A 21,443-nucleotide genomic window follows, 5' to 3' on the forward strand; every position below is an offset into this window, starting at 1 on the left:
TCAACATCGGTCTGTGTGAGCCTGACATTCTTTGGCATACGTTAGATTCCTGCTACTGATGCTTGTTTCTAATCCTCCATTTACTGGTAACAACTGTTCAGAGAGCTCAGAGAGGTGTACAGGGGACAGCATGTAAGATGTTGTGGGTTTGTGATCTCTGGTGCATGTCAGGGTAAAGGTACTCCCACGATTACCGCACCGTCATTTTGAAGCTGCTCGGGCTCAGGTATTTGCACTGCAGCATCAGCAGTCAGTCCTGAAACCTTTTTTTAAAAATATATATATATATATATGTTTTGTCTCTCTTCCAGCCCTCCCCGGATTCCTACTAGGATTTACTCTTCCCTGTTGGAGACCTTCTCCACCCCCCACATCCAGCAGCCATGGCAGATGACGCGGACATGCGCAATGAGCTGTCAGACATGCAGCAACGCGCCGACCAGCTGGCCGATGAGGTGAGAACAGCACGCTCGCTTTGACTTTCGATGGTGTACGGACATGATGTCTCCTATGCAATTACGCATGCTACTCACAGGGAGCAGACATACAAAGACTCATAAGCATACAAATAAGAAGCACAGGGACACGACAGAGACATGTGTGACAAGTAACAGCTCCTAAAAGTCTTGAAGGGCAAACATATAATACACATAATGTCATCTAGGGGAGTAATGGTACGTGTGTTCGTCACGGTTCGGCCAAGAAAACACAACAGCTACATCAAACACACAAAGAAGAGGCAAACTCCAGCTTAAATAAGGCAGCTTCAATACTCACAAGGACTTTTAACACAACTTTCAGTTTTTCCATATATTTTTATATTATTATATATGACATCATTAGATGATTAATACTGAAGCATCAGTGTTAGAGCAGCATGTTACTGTTGCTGTAGCTGCTGGAGTTGGAGCTAGTATGAACTACTTTATATACAGTAAATCAGAATAAAACAGCTGTCAGCAGGTGTCCCGATTCCCTGCAGAGACATAAAGCTTGTTTTCCTTTTCCACTGCAGCACAACTAAACTGTTTCAGTAATAGTTTTGGCCAGCAAGCCATTGTTGGATGTTTACATTTGTCAAAATGACAGACAAAAATGTTATTTTCTACCTTTCTTTTTTTTCTCTCTGCTGTAATGAAATCATACTGAACCATAACCCATAACCCATAACCCACAACCAGGACACATACCGAACCCTGAATTTTGTGTACCGTTACAGCCCTAATATCAACTGTTTGTAACAAAAAACACCCAGTTTTCATCAATTTTTAGAACCTAAAAGCTATTTTATTTAAACAAAAGCCTCATTTACCTTTGAGCAATCTCACAGTATAAATTATGTTTTCTACCATCTCTCAAAATATCTTAGAAAAGTTTCTAATTTAGTTCTTCAGTTCTGAAATATTTAATAATAGAAATATGCTTTGGGCTGTGGCTGTCTACATGTTTGTCTGTGTGTGTGTGTGTGTGTGTGTGTTTGTGTGTGTGTGTGTGTGTGTGTGTGTGTGTGTGTGTGTGTGTGTGTGTGTGTGTGTGTGTGTGTGTGTGTGTGTGTGTGTGTGTGTGTGTGTGTGCAGGTGACGAGTCCACCTGCACCTGAATTTACATAGCACTGCAGGGTCAAATCTTGATGTGTGAGTGTGCACGCTCACGGCCCTGTTTCTGTACAAGACTGGACTTTGTGAGTGTGTCCCTGTTCATGTGCAGGACTTCATCTGTGTGCTTGAGCTTCTGTATGTGTGTGTGTGTGTGTGTGTGTGTGTGTGTGTGTGTGTGTGTGTGTGTGTGTGTGTGTGTGTGTGTGTGTGTGTGTGTGTGTGTGTGTGTGTGTCATCAGTAGTCAGAGTGAGAAAGAGAGAAAACCTCAGTAATGGCCCAAAGCATATCAGCGCCTCCAGTTTCACATATGACTCACACTGGCACAGATGAGCAGAATATTAAACACACGCACACACACACACACACACACACACTCACACACACACGTCTGAACATAGGGCATGCACAAAATGGCGGCATTAGAACAACAGTTTTGGCGTCCCTTGCACTGATTTACATGATCCTCTCAGATCCACAGAGAACAACAGCTCATGTAGTGGCCATTGCACATCAAATAAACACGAAGGCAAGCACTGAAATGTCAGTGCAAAGGAATTCTGGCCCCTTGATTCCAGATCAGAAGAGAAAGATAAAGGTGAATAAAAAGAAAACGGGTAAAAATGAAAGATGAATTTGTGGGTGAAGAGACAAACGAGGAGAAAAAGAACTGGCTACCTTTAAAAAAAAAAAAACAAGGCCGATCAAATCGAGGCTGTGCCCCAAACTCCTCATCCTATCCTTCCATCCTTCTTTACCCAACCCCCCTTCTCCAACCCCCACAGCTCCAGGGGATCAGCCGCACTCACAGCAAGCACAGCAAGGCGAAGCTGTGTCATTGTAAGAAGGACGAGATATCACAGAGCGCCGTCCCTGCCGAGTGGCTGTGGCTAGCAGGCTGTGCTCTGCAGCCTCACGCTTCTTAGAGAGGGAATTGGAACGTGCAGCTACATATCTATCACCACCCAGGCTAATAATAGACATCCAACAGTCAGGCAAAAAAAGGATAGAGAGAGGGGATTAAAGCTGTAGTTATTTTTATTCGCAAAGCTGCTGTATTCTTGAGGAAATTGCTAGATCTCAAGCATGCTTAAAAGCAATTTAGCTTTCGATAATAATCCCAAATACAAATCTTAGTCAGTAGACACTCGTTTGATTCACAGTGTCAAAATAAACCTCTCAGATATCGGTCACTGTTATTGCTACGTTCAAAATTCGCAACATAAGGTCGGGCATGATTAAAACTCACAGTGCAGACGGTGTGAGTTCATGTTCGGTTCATGTCGATAAACGTCAGATATTGATCTCTTTTGTGTCCCGCTGATTGTTCAAATTGACTGTGATACACGCTCGCTTATACTCAATTCAATGAACGTACAGTGCCAGTCAAAAGTTTGGACACACTTACAAATGAATGGGAGGGTGTGTCCACACTTTAGACTGGTGTACATAACCAAACACTTGTGCTGTTTTTGTGTAAACACCAAACACGATTTATTATTTATGCCATCTTTTTGTTACATCCTGTTTTAGAACATTTGTGTCAAATAGATGAGGAAAAAATATTCCTTTTGTGGTGAGTGCAGCTTTGTGAATCTGCCCTGTAATCTCAAATGGAAAACTAATTGTATTTCTTGTGTTTCCACAGTCGCTCGAGAGCACCCGTCGTATGCTGCAGCTAGTGGAAGAGGTAAGAGAAACCAATGACATTTTTGAATTATGGCTCCTCGATGATGATGTAAAAGTTCACCCATTATAGTAATAAAATCTGGGATGAAATATGACACGGCGAGAAAAAGAAGTTAATGTAGTGAGACTTGAAGACTATCATCACCTTCAGTCCTTCTCTGTGCAGGATTGACTGAAAACTGCAGAAATAAAAGTTTATTGCATTTATTCTCGGGCACAATCAGGAAATTAACTGCTGAGCAGACAAAAATGCAGCGTCCTGTTAAATTCTTATAGTTTATTGTTTGAATGTTATAGCTATGAGACTATTTAATTTTGTTCCTGTCTTTTTATAAACTTGTGAATAAAAGGAGCAAAGAGTAAGATTGAGTCCTTAGTTGCAAAATAATCATACATTCATTCTAATGTATTAATTTAACATAATGATATTTGTATTAATGTACCCAAACACATCATTATGCAGCGAATAAATATTTTAATTTTGAATTTGAGGGAACAAACATTACCTAGTTGTTACACAATGTCCCCATTATCCTCTGTTTCCAACAAAGAACACTGTGCAGTCAGTTAACAGTTGACAATAACTGTGTGATAGAGGAGCGGAGCAGGACGATGTAGGAACACACATGAAGCACACCAGAAGACACAGGGATAGTCTTACTGGACAGAGATGATGTGTCTTGGTACAGCGAGGACAGTAAGAGGCAACTTGAGTCTTTAGTTTACATAGTTGCACTGAAGTCATCTGTAAGGAGGAGGAAGAAAAACAGAGGTGGACTATTGTTCTCCAAGAAAGAAAGATTAGATTGTTAGTTCGGTGTGAATTATCCTTTATTTATTCTTAATATTTTCTATCTGATCATTTCTATCTGGCATTAAAGTTATCTGATTTAGAACAGGGCTGAATGCAAAGACACTAAATGAAGACTTGTGTGATTTAGTTCCACACTTGGTTACTGACATGGCTAATGGACAGTGCAATTTTTAATCATTTTTCACAATCCAGAAAATAATTGTTACATATTTTGGGTAATACGCTTATTTGCCTCCTTCCTTGCCTACCGGTCCATGAAAAGATCGATGCCGCTTTAATGACTATATGCTAAATACGGCTGGTTAGGTTCACTTAAAATGAAGATTAGATGCAGGGAGCTGCCAGCCTGGCTTTGTCCAACCTGAACCTCTAAAGCTACTTATTATCATGTTCTATATGTTTTGTTTAATTTCTAAGTGTAGAAATGACAAGTTGTAGTTTAACAGGAAGTGAAGTGTCTCCAGCCTTTTCTTTAGACTAAGCTAACCAAACTATCTCCTGATCATAACTTCATATTTAATGTGTGGACATGAGAGTGGTATCGATCTCCTCATCCGGCACTCGGCAAGACAGCAAATAAATGTATTTCCCAGAAGGTGGAACTATTTCTTCCACTTCTCTCCTGCTGGATATCATACAAAAAAACAACATAATTCTTATTACTACAATATTTGTTAGATTGATTTTCCTTCAGGGTTTAGCCTTCATACTCTTAGGACCTAGAAGCCATACCAGCATTTTCTCACTAATGCAGAATTTAAAGTGTATCTCTGCTTCAAGGGTTTATGCTGTACCTAGAGTGGCAAAAAGCTAACATGCACCCCTCAAAAGTCTAACCAAAACAACAGGCCTACTGTGATTGGCTGCTTGTGCTTTCTTCTACAACTTCAGTGGAGGTTGCAGAGAGTGAAGACAACATTAAGAAAGTAGAAGAAATGTTCTCTGTGGTGTTTTTCTCTTTCTGCAACATAAAGCACAGTGATTGTATGGTAGTACAGAGATAAGGCAACATTTGTCCTATTTAATTCCAGTTTTAAGTATGTATGATCGTGCAGTCCACACATAAAGTGTTTAAACATTGTGGAGAATAAAACTATTAAAGCACAATATGGCTTGATCACATATGATACAGTCATCCTGATATCACCAGATGAAATTCAATACTCAAGTGTAAATCAAAACCTACGTAAGTGTGTGTGACTCAAGTGTTTTTCGGCTTTAACTGCTTGAATCCATCGGTCCTTTCTGGCAGGACTGAGCGAGTCTTGAGTCAGACCGATGACGTGAATAGCACATTAAAGGAAATGAACACAAACATGCTCAGATACCGTCAATTGTTATTTTCTCATGTAACATTCATGCCAACAAAGAACAGCGTATTAAACTAAGAGTAAAGAACAAGGAGTGACACACCAAAAGGCAGATGGAAGGAAGGAAGGAAGGGAATAAAAAGGGAGGGTAAATGGAGAGGGACAGAACAGCTGGGGGGAGGGGGTATCTGACAAGCTCCCCCGCTGCAGATCTCAAGGTCATATTGATCATCAGTCGACATATCTCAGCGAGCGGCTCCACCCTACGACTGTACTGCAGGCGGGGAGGGGCTGAAGGAGAGCCAGACTGAGGAAGACGATACAGTGTACAGCTCCTCAAATTTAATAGACAGTCAGAAATACAAGAAGGGCACTGAGGTACTTTTCTGCATGTGGGGGATAAATAAAAAGTTTGATATGAAAACAACAGCCAAATGTTACGAGGGGACAAAATGGTGGCGAGAGAAAAAATACATTGAGGAAAAGAAAGACATAGTTTAAATGATTCCCTTTTGTGTTGATAAAAAATAAATCTGGGTTTTTCATTGCTACAGATATATACAATTAAAGGGAAACTTGAGTATTTTTCAGCTTCAAACCATCTTTTTTGTGCCTAAGTGACTAACGGGGACAACCATTTTTGATTGGTCCAGTATTGAGAGAGAGGCTGTAATGTAACCATACAGAACATTTATGCCCCGTCAAAGTCTGCCGTTGTTTTTGCCACTGACAGGCTCAGATTGTTATCATAGGTGTCTGACAACATTATGGAAAGGACCATACAGAGAAATGAAGATGTTTTTCTTTACCTTTCGTTTGTTGATCTATCTAACCAAGTCTCGCTCAAGGAGAAGTCTCACTCTGAAATATTGCGAGAGTTGATTGTTGTTGAAATCAGCTAAATATTCAGCTTAGTGTTCTTTAAATGGCTGAATATTAAGCTGATTTCAGCAACTCAACTCAAAAACAAGCTCTTTTAGTTGACGTACATTAAAGATTACATTGCAGTCCAGGATCAGTTTCAAAAATGGTTGTCCCCATGTTACTTAAACACAAAAAGATGGGGGAATAGAGTCCAGTAAAGTGTCCCTTTCACACCCAAATAGCTAACATAAAACTTGCAGATTTTGCATTTATGATATCAAATCCAAACTTGATATAATTTTAAGTTTTACATTTTGAATCAAAAATAGATTCTTATTGAATAAAATTCTCCTTTTTCTCAAGTCACTGTACACCGTGATTACCTTTGTTCTTTAAAGCTTTCACTGAGAAGGTTTACACTGGAGGCACTTATGTGGAATTGATTACTGCCCACATGGTCACGTCAGTCCACTCAGCTGTAAAAGAGTGTTTAACTCCAGTAAATAGCCAGTTACTGTAGCTTGGTTATATCACACTTTGCCCCACAGCTTAGTTACAGCACTAACACATTAGCTCGCTCTTCATTACAAAGCTCTTAAAAGCAAGGCTACAAAAGTGCAGGCTATTAAAACATGTGTTCTGTTTACAGGATAGAAAATCAATCTTTGATGAGAGAAATAACTGACTTTATTTTAATACTATTCTTCAATCTGTCGAGTAGTGCTCTTTCCTACAAGGTTTTTTTTAAAGCAGGGAATATTTAAGATATTTACTCCACCTAGAAGTACTAAATTAAATCATCTGATAGGTCAGTTTCCAATCCGGAAAATGAGACTACATTTTACTAACACTGAAGGACTAATTTAAGATGCAGCACACTAAATTCAAACCTTGAACCTGTGACCACAATGTCCGATCTAAAGCAAAAATCCATCATTTGACATGTATGAAAATGTTGCAGCCCATCTGTACATAATGCTAAAATGTGTAAATCCTGTATGGGATCATGGTTGATTATTCCTTGGAATTTCCCCAGGGGCCCATTTCAACGTCTTTGGGATTCCTCCTGGATGGAGGCATGCATGAATTACAATTTACCAGAATTTCCTTATAGGTCCCCTCTCGCCTCTCAAACGGCAGGTGCTGATGAGGCTATGTGTGTTGGTGTGAACAGTATTTGTGCACACTACAGTACATGTGTTTGTGTGTGAATACATCAACACATTATAATCTTATTTATGCCTATCAGGCCGAGCCAGGTGCTACATCTTAGTGCGGTGGTTCTGCATTTCTAAGAAGCAGAGAGGAGGAAGAGGAGTTATGCATAAGCGAGTGAAACCATCCTCTACCTCCTCACACAGCATCTAAACCTGCAGCCAACCCAGCCTATCAGTGACTAATAGCTTTAGTGATGAATGCTCATGCAGGCTCAGGTGTTCAGATGTTTCACGGTTGGAGAGGAATTAAATTAAAAATATAAAAGTTGAATGAAAACCAGCAGAGAATCTAGATTTTAAATTTGGGGGGAAAAGAGAACATGTCCTTCTCTCAGGTTACAAGCAAAACTATTAAATGGTCCAGAGGTCTCACAACTGCTGATGAAGACTGACACGTAGATAGAGGAGGTGTTGGGATCCTTTAATTAATTGCGTCATACAAGGGAAATCCAATGGCAGGGGCCTCATTTTAATGAGAACTCTCCTTTGCTGTCAGCGTTATTATTGTTAATCTCCTGAGGGCCATTTTCATGTTTCCTGCTTAACGTGTAATGGCCAAATGACCTTTGCCCCCTCTAATCAATACCAGCCTACGTGCTGATGATGGGGGGAGCAAAAGATTTGAATGTGTTCCTTCATGAGTATGGAGGACCACAAGTGTCACGGACATAGCAGTAAGATATTTAATTAACTACTAAGTAATTGTACAATAATAAAAAAAGGAATCAATAAACATTAGATAAAAACAATCAATAAAAAATAGAGTGAAGGAGGAAAAAGAATTCACAAAAAACAACATGAAACAATAAGTACATTATTTTAAAATATATGAATGGGTAATATATAACTGAAATACAGCTTTTAATCAGGCATTTAAAAGGGCCACTTCCTTTCTTATTTGCACTTCCTCGCTGCTTTTCCTTTTTTTTATTGGCCAAATGATATATTTAGTCGTTTAGCTTCTTCTTTTAGCCTCTCCATTTACTAGCAGGGGCCGTGTTATATGTTTTGTCCTACTTGTAGTCTTTATGCTAAAATGAGCTCAGTGTCTCCTACATACAAGACTATAGGCACCATCTAACAATTCAATTCAAGTTGGCTTTATTGGCATGAACAGTGTTACCAAAGCATCAAAATACAATTTGTACAAATATAAGGACAGTACAAAATAACAATACTATGATAATATATAATTTTATATATAACTAACTCATTACCTCTCAGTAAAGATACGAGTCCCAAAATGTCAAGTATTCCTTCAATCATATATATGTGTGTATCATGTATACAGTAACTCTTATATTAAGAATGTTGTAAGCTGGGAGTTTAGTTGTTTTCAGGGTTTGTGTTTTATTTCTGTAGAGAAAGAGCAGGGAAGAAATTAATACTTTTCCACCTCTGCACAAATAAAAGAGGTAAAGGAAAAGTGATGAAAAGTGCAAAGGGAGAACGTAATGTGGAAATTGCTTATGGCGGCACATATGTTTCGGTAGCCGCTAATTCTCTACGGCGTTATAGCCTCATTACTGACCTCTATTTCATTTTATTTTTCCTCTCTCCCTCACCCCTCCTTGCTACCTGCCTGTCTTCTGGGAGTAGAGCAAAGATGCCGGCATCAGGACTTTGGTTATGTTGGACGAGCAGGGAGGTAAGTCTGGGAGAGAGGAGATGGCGAGTTTACTCATTGACAACATACATATTAGTAACTAAGCAATTAACAGTCAAACTCTGGTCTTATAATTATGTGTTTAGTACAAATGTATAACTTATGGTATCAAAACACTTGTGAATGGATGGATTGTTTCATATGCAGTTGCTTGTTTTCTTTGAAATGCATTTTTCAAAACTAATTCATTTTTTTCCTGATTTCTTTTTTTAAATGAATATTTCCTTGGGTTTTTATTTAAAGCATGATTTATTTGAATTGCTTTTGGTCAAGGGTGCCAAGTTTAACTGTGGGGGATTTTTCTTACTTTCAGCCTCCTTTTAACCTTTGTTTCCTTTTGCTAACATTTTTCTTTTGATTTGCCTAACTGCTTTTTATTTGCCAGCGTCTTTTTTTAAATGTATTTTCATTTTATTTTCATTAGCCAACAAAGACAGCGAAAGGAAATCTTGAAAGTGCCAAAACATTAACAGATCCAGTGGAGGATAATTAAGCAAGCTCCTGCAGTGCCAAAACCCTGCAGCTCAACATCAAGATAAATGATTTCTTGTCCAGAATCCAGTCGTGTTAACTTGTTTGGCGGCAGGTGGCAGGGTGATTTCTTGCCTGATCTTGGATCTGTTTGTGCAGCAATCATCTCTATTAACAATCTGGATGCTTTGGACTTAGTAACCTTGAATTAAGCACCAACAGATTTCCCATTTTAACACATCATTTGCAGCTTACGAGTCTTATAAATAAATAAATGGCAGCAGAAATGCCACCACTCTAACAATATGCCTTTTTGGATGATTTTGGTCTGTAATTTGCAATTTGGACATCATATCTCTGGCCTGATCCTGTAAATATTACTGGAGGTCCAAAACAGGTCTGAGAACACCTGAACAGGCCCCTGCCAACTGCTGCTGGTCCACAGGTATAAAAATGCAAGAGGTAGATCAGGGAAAACGATCGATTTAGCTGGTAATGACAAAATATTCAATCACTTCTCAATCAACCCTGTATACTGCTTTGTAAAATCCCTGGTTGCATTTGCACTTGTCACTGAGTAAGCCAACATATACAACACATGGTTTACAGTGTGCAACATCAAACATTACATATTGGCGGTATGACACTATGAAAATTTGGCTCTGGGATGGACACTGGCCGTCAGCTCTCCCATTAGCTGGAAGGATCATACATCAATTCACCAATTGTGTAACAGTGCCTTAATTGCGCCAACACTCAGAGAGACGAAGGCTGTATCCCTCCTCTGGTTATCCATTTATCCCCTTCATCCATTGTGTCCACAGCGCTATACTGCACCCTTAGGATAACTACTTCAAAACCAATTGCAACGGCCGACTGGAGATACAGGCGACTGTAAGCCTGAGCTGACCTCTGACCCTTGATTATTGACTTTTCTGAGGGCAGTAAAGCCTGAAGCTCTAGAGCACTTGATACTGGAGATATTTATTTAAGTGTGTAGCTGTTTGATTTTGGTGACATAAGATATAAACCTTAAACTACTGACCATTTTTTAACAATCACTCTTTAATGAATGAAACATGCTGTTACTCTACTTAACTCTAATAACACTGACTGACTGAAGAAGGAATCTTTTCTCTGATGAATATATTTACATAAATGCATGCCAACCTGGGATTTTACAAATCTGAACACGTCAATGAACTAGTTTCTGAATCCGCTCCATATTTACCTGTGCCTCACCCTTTCACACGCTGCCTGAACCGTATTTCCTTTGATCACAGTCAGAATGGAAATTCTTTGTTGCTGTGAAAGAAAGCCACCAACCCACCATCCACCACATCAGCATGACAAAAGTCCCCGACACCTATAAACCAGAATCCAATCATACTTAAAATCCTTTCTGTTACCTTAATGTTTGCAAAGCCCTGACAAAGCAACACAGGCTGTTTTCGGTTAGAGAGTTTAGAGGTTAGAGAGCCGGTTTTTGTCATTTCATTGTGACAGAAATATTGATCACTGTAATAGGTATTTGAAAAAGAAAGCCTTAACTTAAAGGTAAGCCCATAATAGCTATGTATCTGAATGATTATAGTAACTTTCATGGTTCAGGCCCGGTCAGACCAAAACACATTTAATATAACACAGTGTTAAATTAGCTTACAAGGACACATTTTGTCTGATGGATGTATGAACAGAAAAAATGAGCAGCTTCAGCTCAGCCTAATTCTTACCATTTGTAGACCAGGAGAGTTTTTAAAAAGACCTGTCAGTGTGTTGCAGGATGCCACATTAAAAACAGCTCTCAAGGGAGATTATTTTCTTTCCTTTGGACTGATGGAATATAAAAATATTTCCTCTGAACACAGTTGCAAGGATTTGAACTCCAAGGGAGCAGTTTGTACTCTCTCTCATTCACTGACTTTGACAGGTAGCACACGTTTCAAAGGACAGTTAAAGGAATAATTCAACATTTTGAGAAATATGCATATTTGCTGTCTTGACACTAGTTAAATGAGAAAATTTGATGCCACTGCCATGCCTGTATGGTAAAGATGAAGCTATAGCAAGCAGCTAGTTAGGTTAGTTTAGCATGAAGACTGGAAACAGCTAGCCTGGATATGTCCAAAGGTAACTAAATCTGCCTACCAACACCTCTAAAGTATTACCATATTATATCTAGCTTTTTTAATCTGTACAAAAGCTGACGTGGATAAAAAATACTAGTTGTCTCTGCTAGTAAAACCACAACTTGCCATTTTTGTACTTTGTTTTTGAGCTATAACAAAAGCTTCAGAGGTGCTGGTAGGCAGCTTTTGTTTGGACTCAACCAGGTTATTCTCCCCCTGTTTCCAGTTTTTATGCTAAGCTAAGTAGCTGCTAACTGTAGCTTCATATTTACCCCACAAACATGAGAGAGGCATCAATATTCTCATCTTACTCTCTGCAAGAAAGCAAATGAGTGTATTTGTCAAAAGGTCAAACTGATCCTTTAACATCAATGTTGAAAGATTTCTTCTTTCTCCTGAATTCCCAGAGTATATCGAGAAAGTATATTCTATGTTATTATTTGAGTTTTTGTGCTTTTTATACCATTTTCTGGCCAAAAATTCAGTAAGTGCATATTATCCTATTTTTCCCACCAAATCAATACGCTCAATATAAACCTAGTTTAATATCTCAGGCTGACACATACATTAGCACATACACCCATTTGATCAGTTGCTGCTCATCATTACTCATATTTCTGTCAATCAGTCAATGAAATTCATTCCACTACTGTCATCCCTTTGTCCTGACCAGAGCAACTCGATCGTGTTGAAGATGGCATGAACCATATCAACCAAGACATGAAGGAAGCCGAGAAAAATTTAAAAGATTTAGGGAAATGCTGTGGGCTTTTCATATGTCCATGTAACAAGTAGGTACTGACAATGTGCCCCAAAGGTTCTTTACATATGTGGTGGCGTCCAGTTTTTCCTCTTTTGTTTTTCTTTTTTGTTTTAATTTCTTTCGTCACAGTGAGTGTCTGAAGTTGTTGTCTTCTCTCCTTTGTCCTCTCTTTATCTCTCTCTTCCTTTCCTCTTCCTCCCTCTCTCTCTCTCTCTCTCTCTCTCTCTTCTCGTGCTTCGTTCTGTGGGGGATAAATGACTTGTGTTTAATCAGAGCAACTGGAGCGCATCGAGGAGGGAATGGACCAAATCAATAAGGACATGAAGGATGCAGAAAAGAATTTGAACGATCTAGGGAAATTCTGTGGTCTTTGCTCCTGTCCATGTAACAAGTAGGTGCTGCTTGCCTGCCTGCCTGCCTGCCATTAAAACAAATAGAATAAATATTTGAAGAAAACGAAACAAAAATAACCGAGGTAGAAGTGACATCATGATGGCCATCAGCCAATAGTCCGCTCTGCTCCTGCTCCAAATAAACACTGACTCCGACCCTTTCGCATGCATACGAGGTGGACACAGGAGGCCGTGATGTGCTTTAAAATGAATCCCCTAACACACACACACACACACACATGCACATACACACAGACACACTCACACACACTTAAAGTCGAACTGAAATTTTAACTCTAAGGAAATATAACTTGTAATGATACTAACATCTTACAGCCGTCATTAATAGAAGATGCATTTTGCATTACTGACTGTAAGACATCATAGCCTATGATAGGCTTGATACAAGAGATCTCTTTTTCCCCCATTTTCTCCTTCAACAAGCACCAAAAGCGCTGGTTATGTACCCACAATGATTTAAGACATTTGTCCTTAGTAACATGTACTATTTGTTAGGAGCCATGGTGCTGTTAAATTTGTATTCCTCTCAGAAAGTGAAATCTGGTTAGTCTAGCTTGCCATGATTACCACAATACATTTGTGTCTCCTGCTGAGTCATCAACAGCTCACACAGGCTCCCACACACTCAGTAGTGCTTTTGTCTTGCATTATTGAAAGAGTCCAAATGTGGCAAATGACCAACCTGTCACAGGAGTGCCCACATCCCAGAGAGGGGATGAGCAACAGCTACAAAAATCTGCTGCAGAGATCTTATACCAAATGACGAGCTCTGACAATGATGGTCGGAGCCAAAACTTCAAGCCCTCTTGAGTACACTCATGTAGCGGTGTTGTCACTGAAGAAAAAATAATAGCTTTTTATTTGATTTGTTCTATTTTGCAACATACAACAAAGATATATGTATACTGTATTGTACTGTATTGATTTAATTTCAGTTCAACTTTAATGCATATTCAGACTACATATACAGACATATACTGTGGATTATTGCGGGCACATGCAGCAGCCTTGCATTCTTATGACCTCCAGACATACAGTATCTCCATGACTGGCGAGCATCCCATAGTGCATCAGTCCAAGCCATCGCTACCTGATTGGCTTCTGAGAAGTAGCACAAATACTTTCAGCTCACAAACTGTGTCTTTACACTCTACCTAAACTTCAACTACAACTCCATGTCTTTCCTGCTACTTTTGCACAGTCAAACCACATATGTGTAAACAAACAGCTGAGAACCAAAATCCTGTAAAGACAAGCTCAAAAAGTCCAGTCCTCAACATAATCTCTCCTCCACTCAGCCAAGGCTATGGTTCACCAATAAGTGCCTCTCTTAACACCCTTATACCAAGTGCCCTTCTCCAAGTGCCATATTCTATAAGCTTCCACTTCTCCAAACACCTTTATAATGGGAGTCATCTACATGCAGGTGTAGCCACTGTAGAAGTCCCACTTGTAACATTTCTACTGATTTCTCCTGAAGAGGAATTCTATTTTCAGTATTGATGTAGGGTGTTTGGACTTCTACAATGGTATAACAATGACTGTTGGCCTTCCCAACTGTAAACCCACCTAGGTTCAACTAAAAGAGCAGGGCTAAGGCTCCCGAAGCATCTTGGCACTCAGATCATCTCAATGTGTTGACTCCAGCTGGAAATCCAGTGATCTTGGTCCCAAAATGCCTTTGGTCAGCCTGGTCCAGGACTGTTTGACACTTCTCCTCATCTGCATGATCTCCACCACCACCACACCGCTCTAACATCCAGTAGATCCTCACCTTTTTGCAGGAAACGAGACCTTTCTGTTTCCCCTGAACACCCCCCCCCCCCCCCCCCCCCTTCCCCACAACCATTTTTGAAACCACCAAGCGCCAATAACATGGAATGACTGGCGAGCATGACCCTTTGAATGCTCATGCATGCATGACAGTGCAAGTCATAACAGCAATGCTACACATGATGATGCTGATATTAACAATGAAGGTGATGTTGATGATGTTGATGGTGATGATGATAATAATGATGATGGCGATGTTTCTTTTATTCTGAGCGGTAAAAAACGGGGAGGAAAGACAATTGTTGGCCAGAGAGGGAAACCTAATTCAGCCTAAAACAGATATTTTTAACAGAGATCATGAAGGTCCTGAAAATGGATTTAGCATTATTATATCTTGTCAAAATGTCTAAGATATACGTTCACATTTTTCACTGTAAAAACAGCACAACAACAATGTGTATATGTCATTGTTAGGATGATTAAATACATATTTTTGGTAATTTTGTATATACGAAACATGTTAATTGAAGTCCCAAAGGTATGAAAAAGAAAGAAAAAGGGAAAAAAGGAGTGCTATGTGACCAAACTGTCAAGTGTAAGAAGAAAGACAGTAAACATATCACAGGGAGGCAAAAATGACAGTGTGACACATTCAAAGCAAAAGAGAAAAACAGGAGAGATGAGAGCTGGAAACTAGGTTAAGACACATGCGCAGTGAGACATTTTCAGGGATGTAGTCTTGTTTCTTCTGTACAAAGGGTACATCATGCCACTGCGCATGTACTGTGTGGTACCCTTGTCTCTACATGGCTCAGAGTGGTGATACAGCTCACTGCTGCCTTGTATTTCCCTCTGGTTCTGCTGCAGTTCCTCTGCAGCACCACCTCTCCTGCAGAGCGCTGTGTTAATCTAGCTTTATTCTGGACTGGCTGTTCAGCACTAGTACTGTTCGCTATGCTGCCTCTCCCGCGGGGAACTCGCTCACATGTAGGTCAGCCATATCAGATAGTGGCATGATAGCCTGCTGGGAAGTTGACTCAAACTAAATGCACAAATAGATGGATGCTAGAAAGACGAAAGAAACATTATTGTGTTGGATTTTTTCCCCTACTACTCAAAAAAGGGGGCTTTATTGTATCATACATGCTTCTCATTGTATCTCTCAATCCCTTCAGCAAACTAGCTGTCTGTCAGAATAAGCTGACTGCTGATTTTTTTTGCTTAATGCCTTAGGATTCTAGCTGTCTACATGCCACTGTTAGCGGATCGGTGGACAGCTCAACTTGCAGGTCACTCAGGGAATGAATTAGATTGAAGGAGTTCACTTTTACCCCAAGACCCGCAAGACTTGTATGATTGAATCAGATCATCTCAGTTCAATCACAGCAAAGATGATTAGAGCAGTGCATTACATCCATTCTGAGACTGCAGAGTGGCAAATTGCAAAGGGGAACAAAACTGGATATCAAATGGAAGGAAAGTGATGTAAGAGGAGAGGAGAGGAAGGGAGACGAGAGGAGAGGAGGAAACAGAATGAAACAAATATAGACAGGCGAAAATGAAATACAAAAGTGAAGGACTCAGACAAGGGAAGCATGTGTGTTTACCACACTGACGTGTGTCAGCAGGGACAGGGAGCTAAGCGAAGCCTCGCCTCAGTCCATTTCTATTAATAAAAGCTGTGTAGGAGGCTGAGCTATCGCCAGGCCTGATACAGCTATATATCCACACAGCACTGCAATGTAAACCAAAACCCAGCAACTGAGGCTAAAAGAACTGACTAAATATTTTTTAATGGAAAGAGGAAAATATGTTGAAATGAACAACTCAGAAACATCAGTTTTAAAGTGATTTGAGAGTTAAAAGGTGTTAGACTGTCTTGCCATCACAAGTGCCTTAAAATGACTAAAACTAAAAATGAACTTACTAAATACAAATGAACCTCTAGCTGTTACCTTCCCCTCTGTCCCTGATTCTTTTGTGCCAAAACAGATGCTGAATCTGACGGTGTGAAGTTTGACAGGCAGACTGAGGTGACATTTACAAAGCCACGCAGCAGGGCTGTGATTGCATATCGTGTTAGCGCAGCTGTATTTATCAGTACACTTTCTCCTTATTGAGAGCGAAGCAGATTCGGATGAAACCCAGGGATGTGTTAGTGTCAAATCCTGATTCCACTCTTCACTCCTCTGCCGCACCGCTACCTGACATCCCAGCTTGTTCAGAAAAGCAGTGACCTCTTTAAAAACACAAAGCGGGGGTTAGGGGAGGGAGTGTCAGGACCAGGAATAGTTAACTATGGTGTTATTCTCTGCTGACTTCCTCCAGTTTCTTGCTTTGTTTTGTTTCCTTTTGTCGTTTCGCAGTTTGTTCTCCACATTAATTGTCGTCCCTCCTAACGATGTGACAGTCCTGTACACTCTGTGTTGTTTGTCTGCCAAAAGCTTGTCTCTTCTCTGTTTTCTGTCACACTGGGACATTCAACTGTGGGAGTGGGGTGGGGTTTATCCTTGCAACAACACAGAAGTGCCAGTAGGATGGTTAAAAAAAGGATCCAAAATGTAGCTATTGAAGTGCATGTCTACATAAAACAAAACAGACAGATTTGACTTAGAATACAAGACTTGCCTGATTCTGAACAGTATGTTATATACCTACAAGATATAACATCACACACATTACTATTGTGCTATAACAGAATGATCCTGTATCTACCAACCAGTCCATGCCTGCTATGCTTTGCTTGACTTAGTCTAGTCCCCACTGTTACTCATATATTTATGTGCTGGATGCATGAAACCAAATAACACCTTTTCTGTCACGCTACATACTGATATATAAACATATACTGTACATGCTGTTGCAGTGCCTCAAATCCAAGGCTCTCGTTGTAGATTTGACTAATGGGAAGCCAGCCTGGTTGAGGTAAATGATGAAGCGCTCTGTACAAAACTGTTGAGTAACTGTCCCTCCTTCGTCCTCCCCGTCCCCGTCGGCGGCCAGGATGAAGAGCGGAGCCAGCAAGGCCTGGGGGAACAATCAGGACGGGGTGGTGGCCAGCCAGCCCGCCCGTGTCGTGGACGAGCGCGAACAGATGGCCATCAGCGGAGGCTTCATCCGCAGGTAAGGGAGGAGGTCGAGTTTTACGCATCGAAACACCTAAAGCTTCAAATTGACAAATTAGGGAAGGGAGATGGACGTGATGTGAGTTAATGATTGTCCGTGTAGGGGTGATGCAGATATTTTGGGCTGTAAGGAAAACGCATGATGAAGGGAACAACATTAAAGGAAAAGAGAGAAGCAATGAGGTAGAGAATAATTAGACAAAGAGTTTGAGTATCTTGGGAAATACACTTATTCACCCTCTTACTGAAAGTTGTATTTTACATTTGGAGAAAATCCTCTTGAGGTCAAAAACAGCCAACGTACAAGTGCAAAGAACAGTGGAAAACATTGAAATTAAATGGGAATGACAAGGAGCATAAGGGAGGTCAAAAGATTAATTAATTCTCCCACCTCTTATTTCTCTGTCTTAATACTGCAGATCTATGTTCCTACTCTAAGTGAACTCTTACTCTATAAGCTGCTAAAGTTTTTTTCATCATTTCATATCTAAGTTAAATTGCTTTCATGACATAAAACCATGGTGACGTGAGCTTCCTGATAGTTGCACTGCTGTTGTGCAGAGTAAAGATTGAGTCCAGCTAACCACCATTTAACTAGTGGCACGATAAGAGGTTTACCCACATCGTTAGGTCTTACATAAGTCTGTCTCGTCTCAGACATCATTGTGCTTTAACCGTAAGAACGTCTACAGGAATAAAGGAACATAAAAGAAAGAAGTAGTTTGAATTATATACAACATATAAGTGATATTTTGTATTTGCTGACTAGAGATCATAGTTTACATATTTTGTATTCACATAGATCACTGTTAGTAGTATAAGTCTGTGACATTTCAGACAAAGATTCATATTGAATCTCTGTAATATGTAAATGGATTTTTATCTCAATTCATATTCTTTCTGTGCTAATGCAATGTGTTGTGGTATTTCTCATTCCATTTACCCCCCAAATTAAGGTTTTAAATAGATCTTTTAAATTTGTAAATCTTGATAAAGGCATTATAAATAAAAGTATGAGCATTAAGAATACAGTCATAAAATAGAAGCACAGGATCCTCTTAGCGTCCAGATGTCTGGTCTGAGGTCAGGACTCTGCTCTCCGAAGCCAAGGAAAGGATCAGAGGCGAAATATGGATGAAAACGCCACAGCGGGAGGTCAGCGTGGCAGTTTATGCGGTGTGTGTGGCCTGGTGTTAATGCAGATGGCACAATATTTACATCTGCCCCTGCCCTATGTGTGTGTTTAGGGTAACAGACGATGCCCGGGAAAATGAGATGGACGAGAACCTGGAGCAGGTGGGAGGCATCATCGGTAACTTGCGCCACATGGCCCTGGACATGGGCAACGAGATCGACACCCAGAATCGCCAGATCGACAGGATCATGGAGAAGGTACCCACATGCACACACACACAAGATCTAGATTTCATGGCATTTTAACCTTTTCATATTTATTGTACATTATGAATATAAATATAGCTTTATTTAATCAAGTCACGTTGCATTTTGTGGATAAAAGATCATAAGTCTGAAAATGTCCCCTAATTTTTCCTGATTTTCAGATTATTTTACCAGTAATTATTACGTATCTTTAAGATATGTAAGATATATTAAGATATGGTTTAATTAGTTAATTAGTTAAGACAAAGGTTTCCACACAAAATTATCTTATCTAACCTTTGAGACTGCATTCAATTTGGAAACTGACACAAAACAAGAAAACAAGCATTTTAACTGTCAGGAATGATCGTGGTTTCCATGAGTGAGAGTAGCAGCACATTGTATCGGACACTATAAAACTGTTTTGGTTAACTCAGTTTAAAATACCAGCCGATACAAGCAAACTTATATTCTCCTCCTCTCTCTTTCTCCCTTTTTCCTTCACCCAGGCTGATTCCAACAAGACCAGGATTGACGAGGCCAACCAGCGCGCCACAAAGATGCTGGGCAGTGGCTAAACGCCCTAATCCCAGAGCTTGATCGTCCCGGTGTCCTGCGCCGCACATCGACAGGCGCTGACATGCTTTCATCATGGTATTGACCTTCTAGGTTTGCACACATGCACATATCACCTCCCCTCCCCATTGTAAATGTTGTTCTGTGTGTCGTCTGTCGAGCTTTTTCAAAATGATTGTCCTCGTAAAAAGATGATTTCTTATACTCCGTATATCATTCTTTCCAAAGGTTGTATATAGTGCTGACTTGATGGCTCTCTAGCTCACATGTGAAGTTTTTATTCTCTTTATCAAAATACATATATATATATATCATATATTATTAAATATCATATATAATATATATATATAGACAAGTACACTGCTCTGGATGACAAGTATATAATAGGAATGCTATACAAGCTGTTTGTTTTTATTCTTTTTCCTTTTCAGTATCTCAGTATCGTCTTAGTAAAACTGTGTCATTCCATTTAGGCTACTGTCATGCTCCTTATTTTGGTGTTGTCACGACAAAATGGAGAGGACGGATGGAAAAACACGAGTAATGATTTTTACTAAGTGACGGTATAAATGAACGGGATTTACAAAGAGCACTTACAATCAAAAGGCAGTCGTTGGTACATTTTCCTTCATCGCAATCATACTGAGTTACTGTTTAGACAATGTGCAACTAGACTCTCTGTAGCTGTATTAGACATTGCATTCCAAGTGATGTGAATTGTGCGTTCTCTGCATGACAAATGGTAGATTTTAGTCTTATAAATAAAACCTGTCTGAAAAATATATATAAAAAATGATATCATGGCAGTAGCAAATTGACAAAACGCATGCTCAGTATTAGGACACAGTTGATCGTTCCATACTCCTGCAAGTTTGCAATAGTGCCACTCTTTCTGTCTTGATATATTTACCAACTGTGACCATCTCGTTGTAAAATAATGCAAAAGGGATCAAAAAAGTGTGACAAAGATGAAAAAAAACGAGGACTTGGGGTTGTATTGCAAAAAAAACGACCTGTTTTCTAAATGATTATGCAGTTCAGTGATGAAGATGTTGATTATGTGCTGAAAGATGAGGACTGGTTGTGTACTGTAATATAGGTTTTGGATGCTCTGAAAAAAAAAATAAACGTTTGCAATGTAAAGCAAAGACGCATATTTCTGAGAGACCTTACTTTTATAAGAAGACTGTACCTGTAAGTTTATTCTCCCCGTGTGGTTTGTTATTGGTAAAATAATGATAATATTGAATAACAATAACTATTCTCTGAAACAAAAAATACATACAAAAGGGTTTTTTGTTGCTTCTGTACTTTAGAGCTATGCACACCAAATCGCCAAAATGTTGAGTAGTTAGCGTAAGGTGATTAAATACCTACAACCTGAATGACACAATAGGTTAAACTGTGAGATTGATGTCCTCAACGCATGTAATATTAAAGACTCCCTCTCTGTATCCTGTCAGTGTGTGAAGTGGTGGACATTTTGTAGCTAGCTGAATTGATTAAAAGTAATAAACCCTAGTCGCACCCGTGTCTGTCTTTATTGCTCCGGCCAGTCGAGAGGCTTCTGATGCCCCTCTCTAAAGTCAAGGGTGATATTTAAGCATTAAGCACATGTAGATTATCATTGATTTGGCAGACAGTCCACCCAAAATCC

The 21,443-nt window shown here is 39.7% G+C and overlaps 1 protein-coding gene across 2 annotated transcripts; it reads left to right on the plus strand.

Moving 5' to 3' along the window:
* The first annotated feature begins 383 nt into the window (after positions 1-383).
* On the plus strand, positions 384-19,788 carry snap25a (synaptosome associated protein 25a). Of its 2 annotated transcripts, none has more exons than XM_062437285.1 (7): positions 384-455; positions 3,245-3,286; positions 9,090-9,138; positions 12,430-12,547; positions 17,709-17,828; positions 19,078-19,222; positions 19,720-19,788. In XM_062437285.1, exons 1-7 carry the CDS (start codon positions 384-386, stop codon positions 19,786-19,788), a joined length of 615 nt encoding a protein of 204 aa, XP_062293269.1. The 2 variants fall into 2 exon arrangements, with proteins under 2 accessions (XP_062293269.1, XP_062293268.1); XM_062437284.1 differs by lacking the exon at positions 12,430-12,547 and adding an exon at positions 12,793-12,910.
* Positions 19,789-21,443: the final 1,655 nt, after the last annotated feature.

Source organism: Scomber scombrus, chromosome 17 (assembly GCF_963691925.1).
Source record: "Scomber scombrus chromosome 17, fScoSco1.1, whole genome shotgun sequence".
Taxonomy (NCBI): Eukaryota; Metazoa; Chordata; class Actinopteri; order Scombriformes; family Scombridae; genus Scomber; species Scomber scombrus.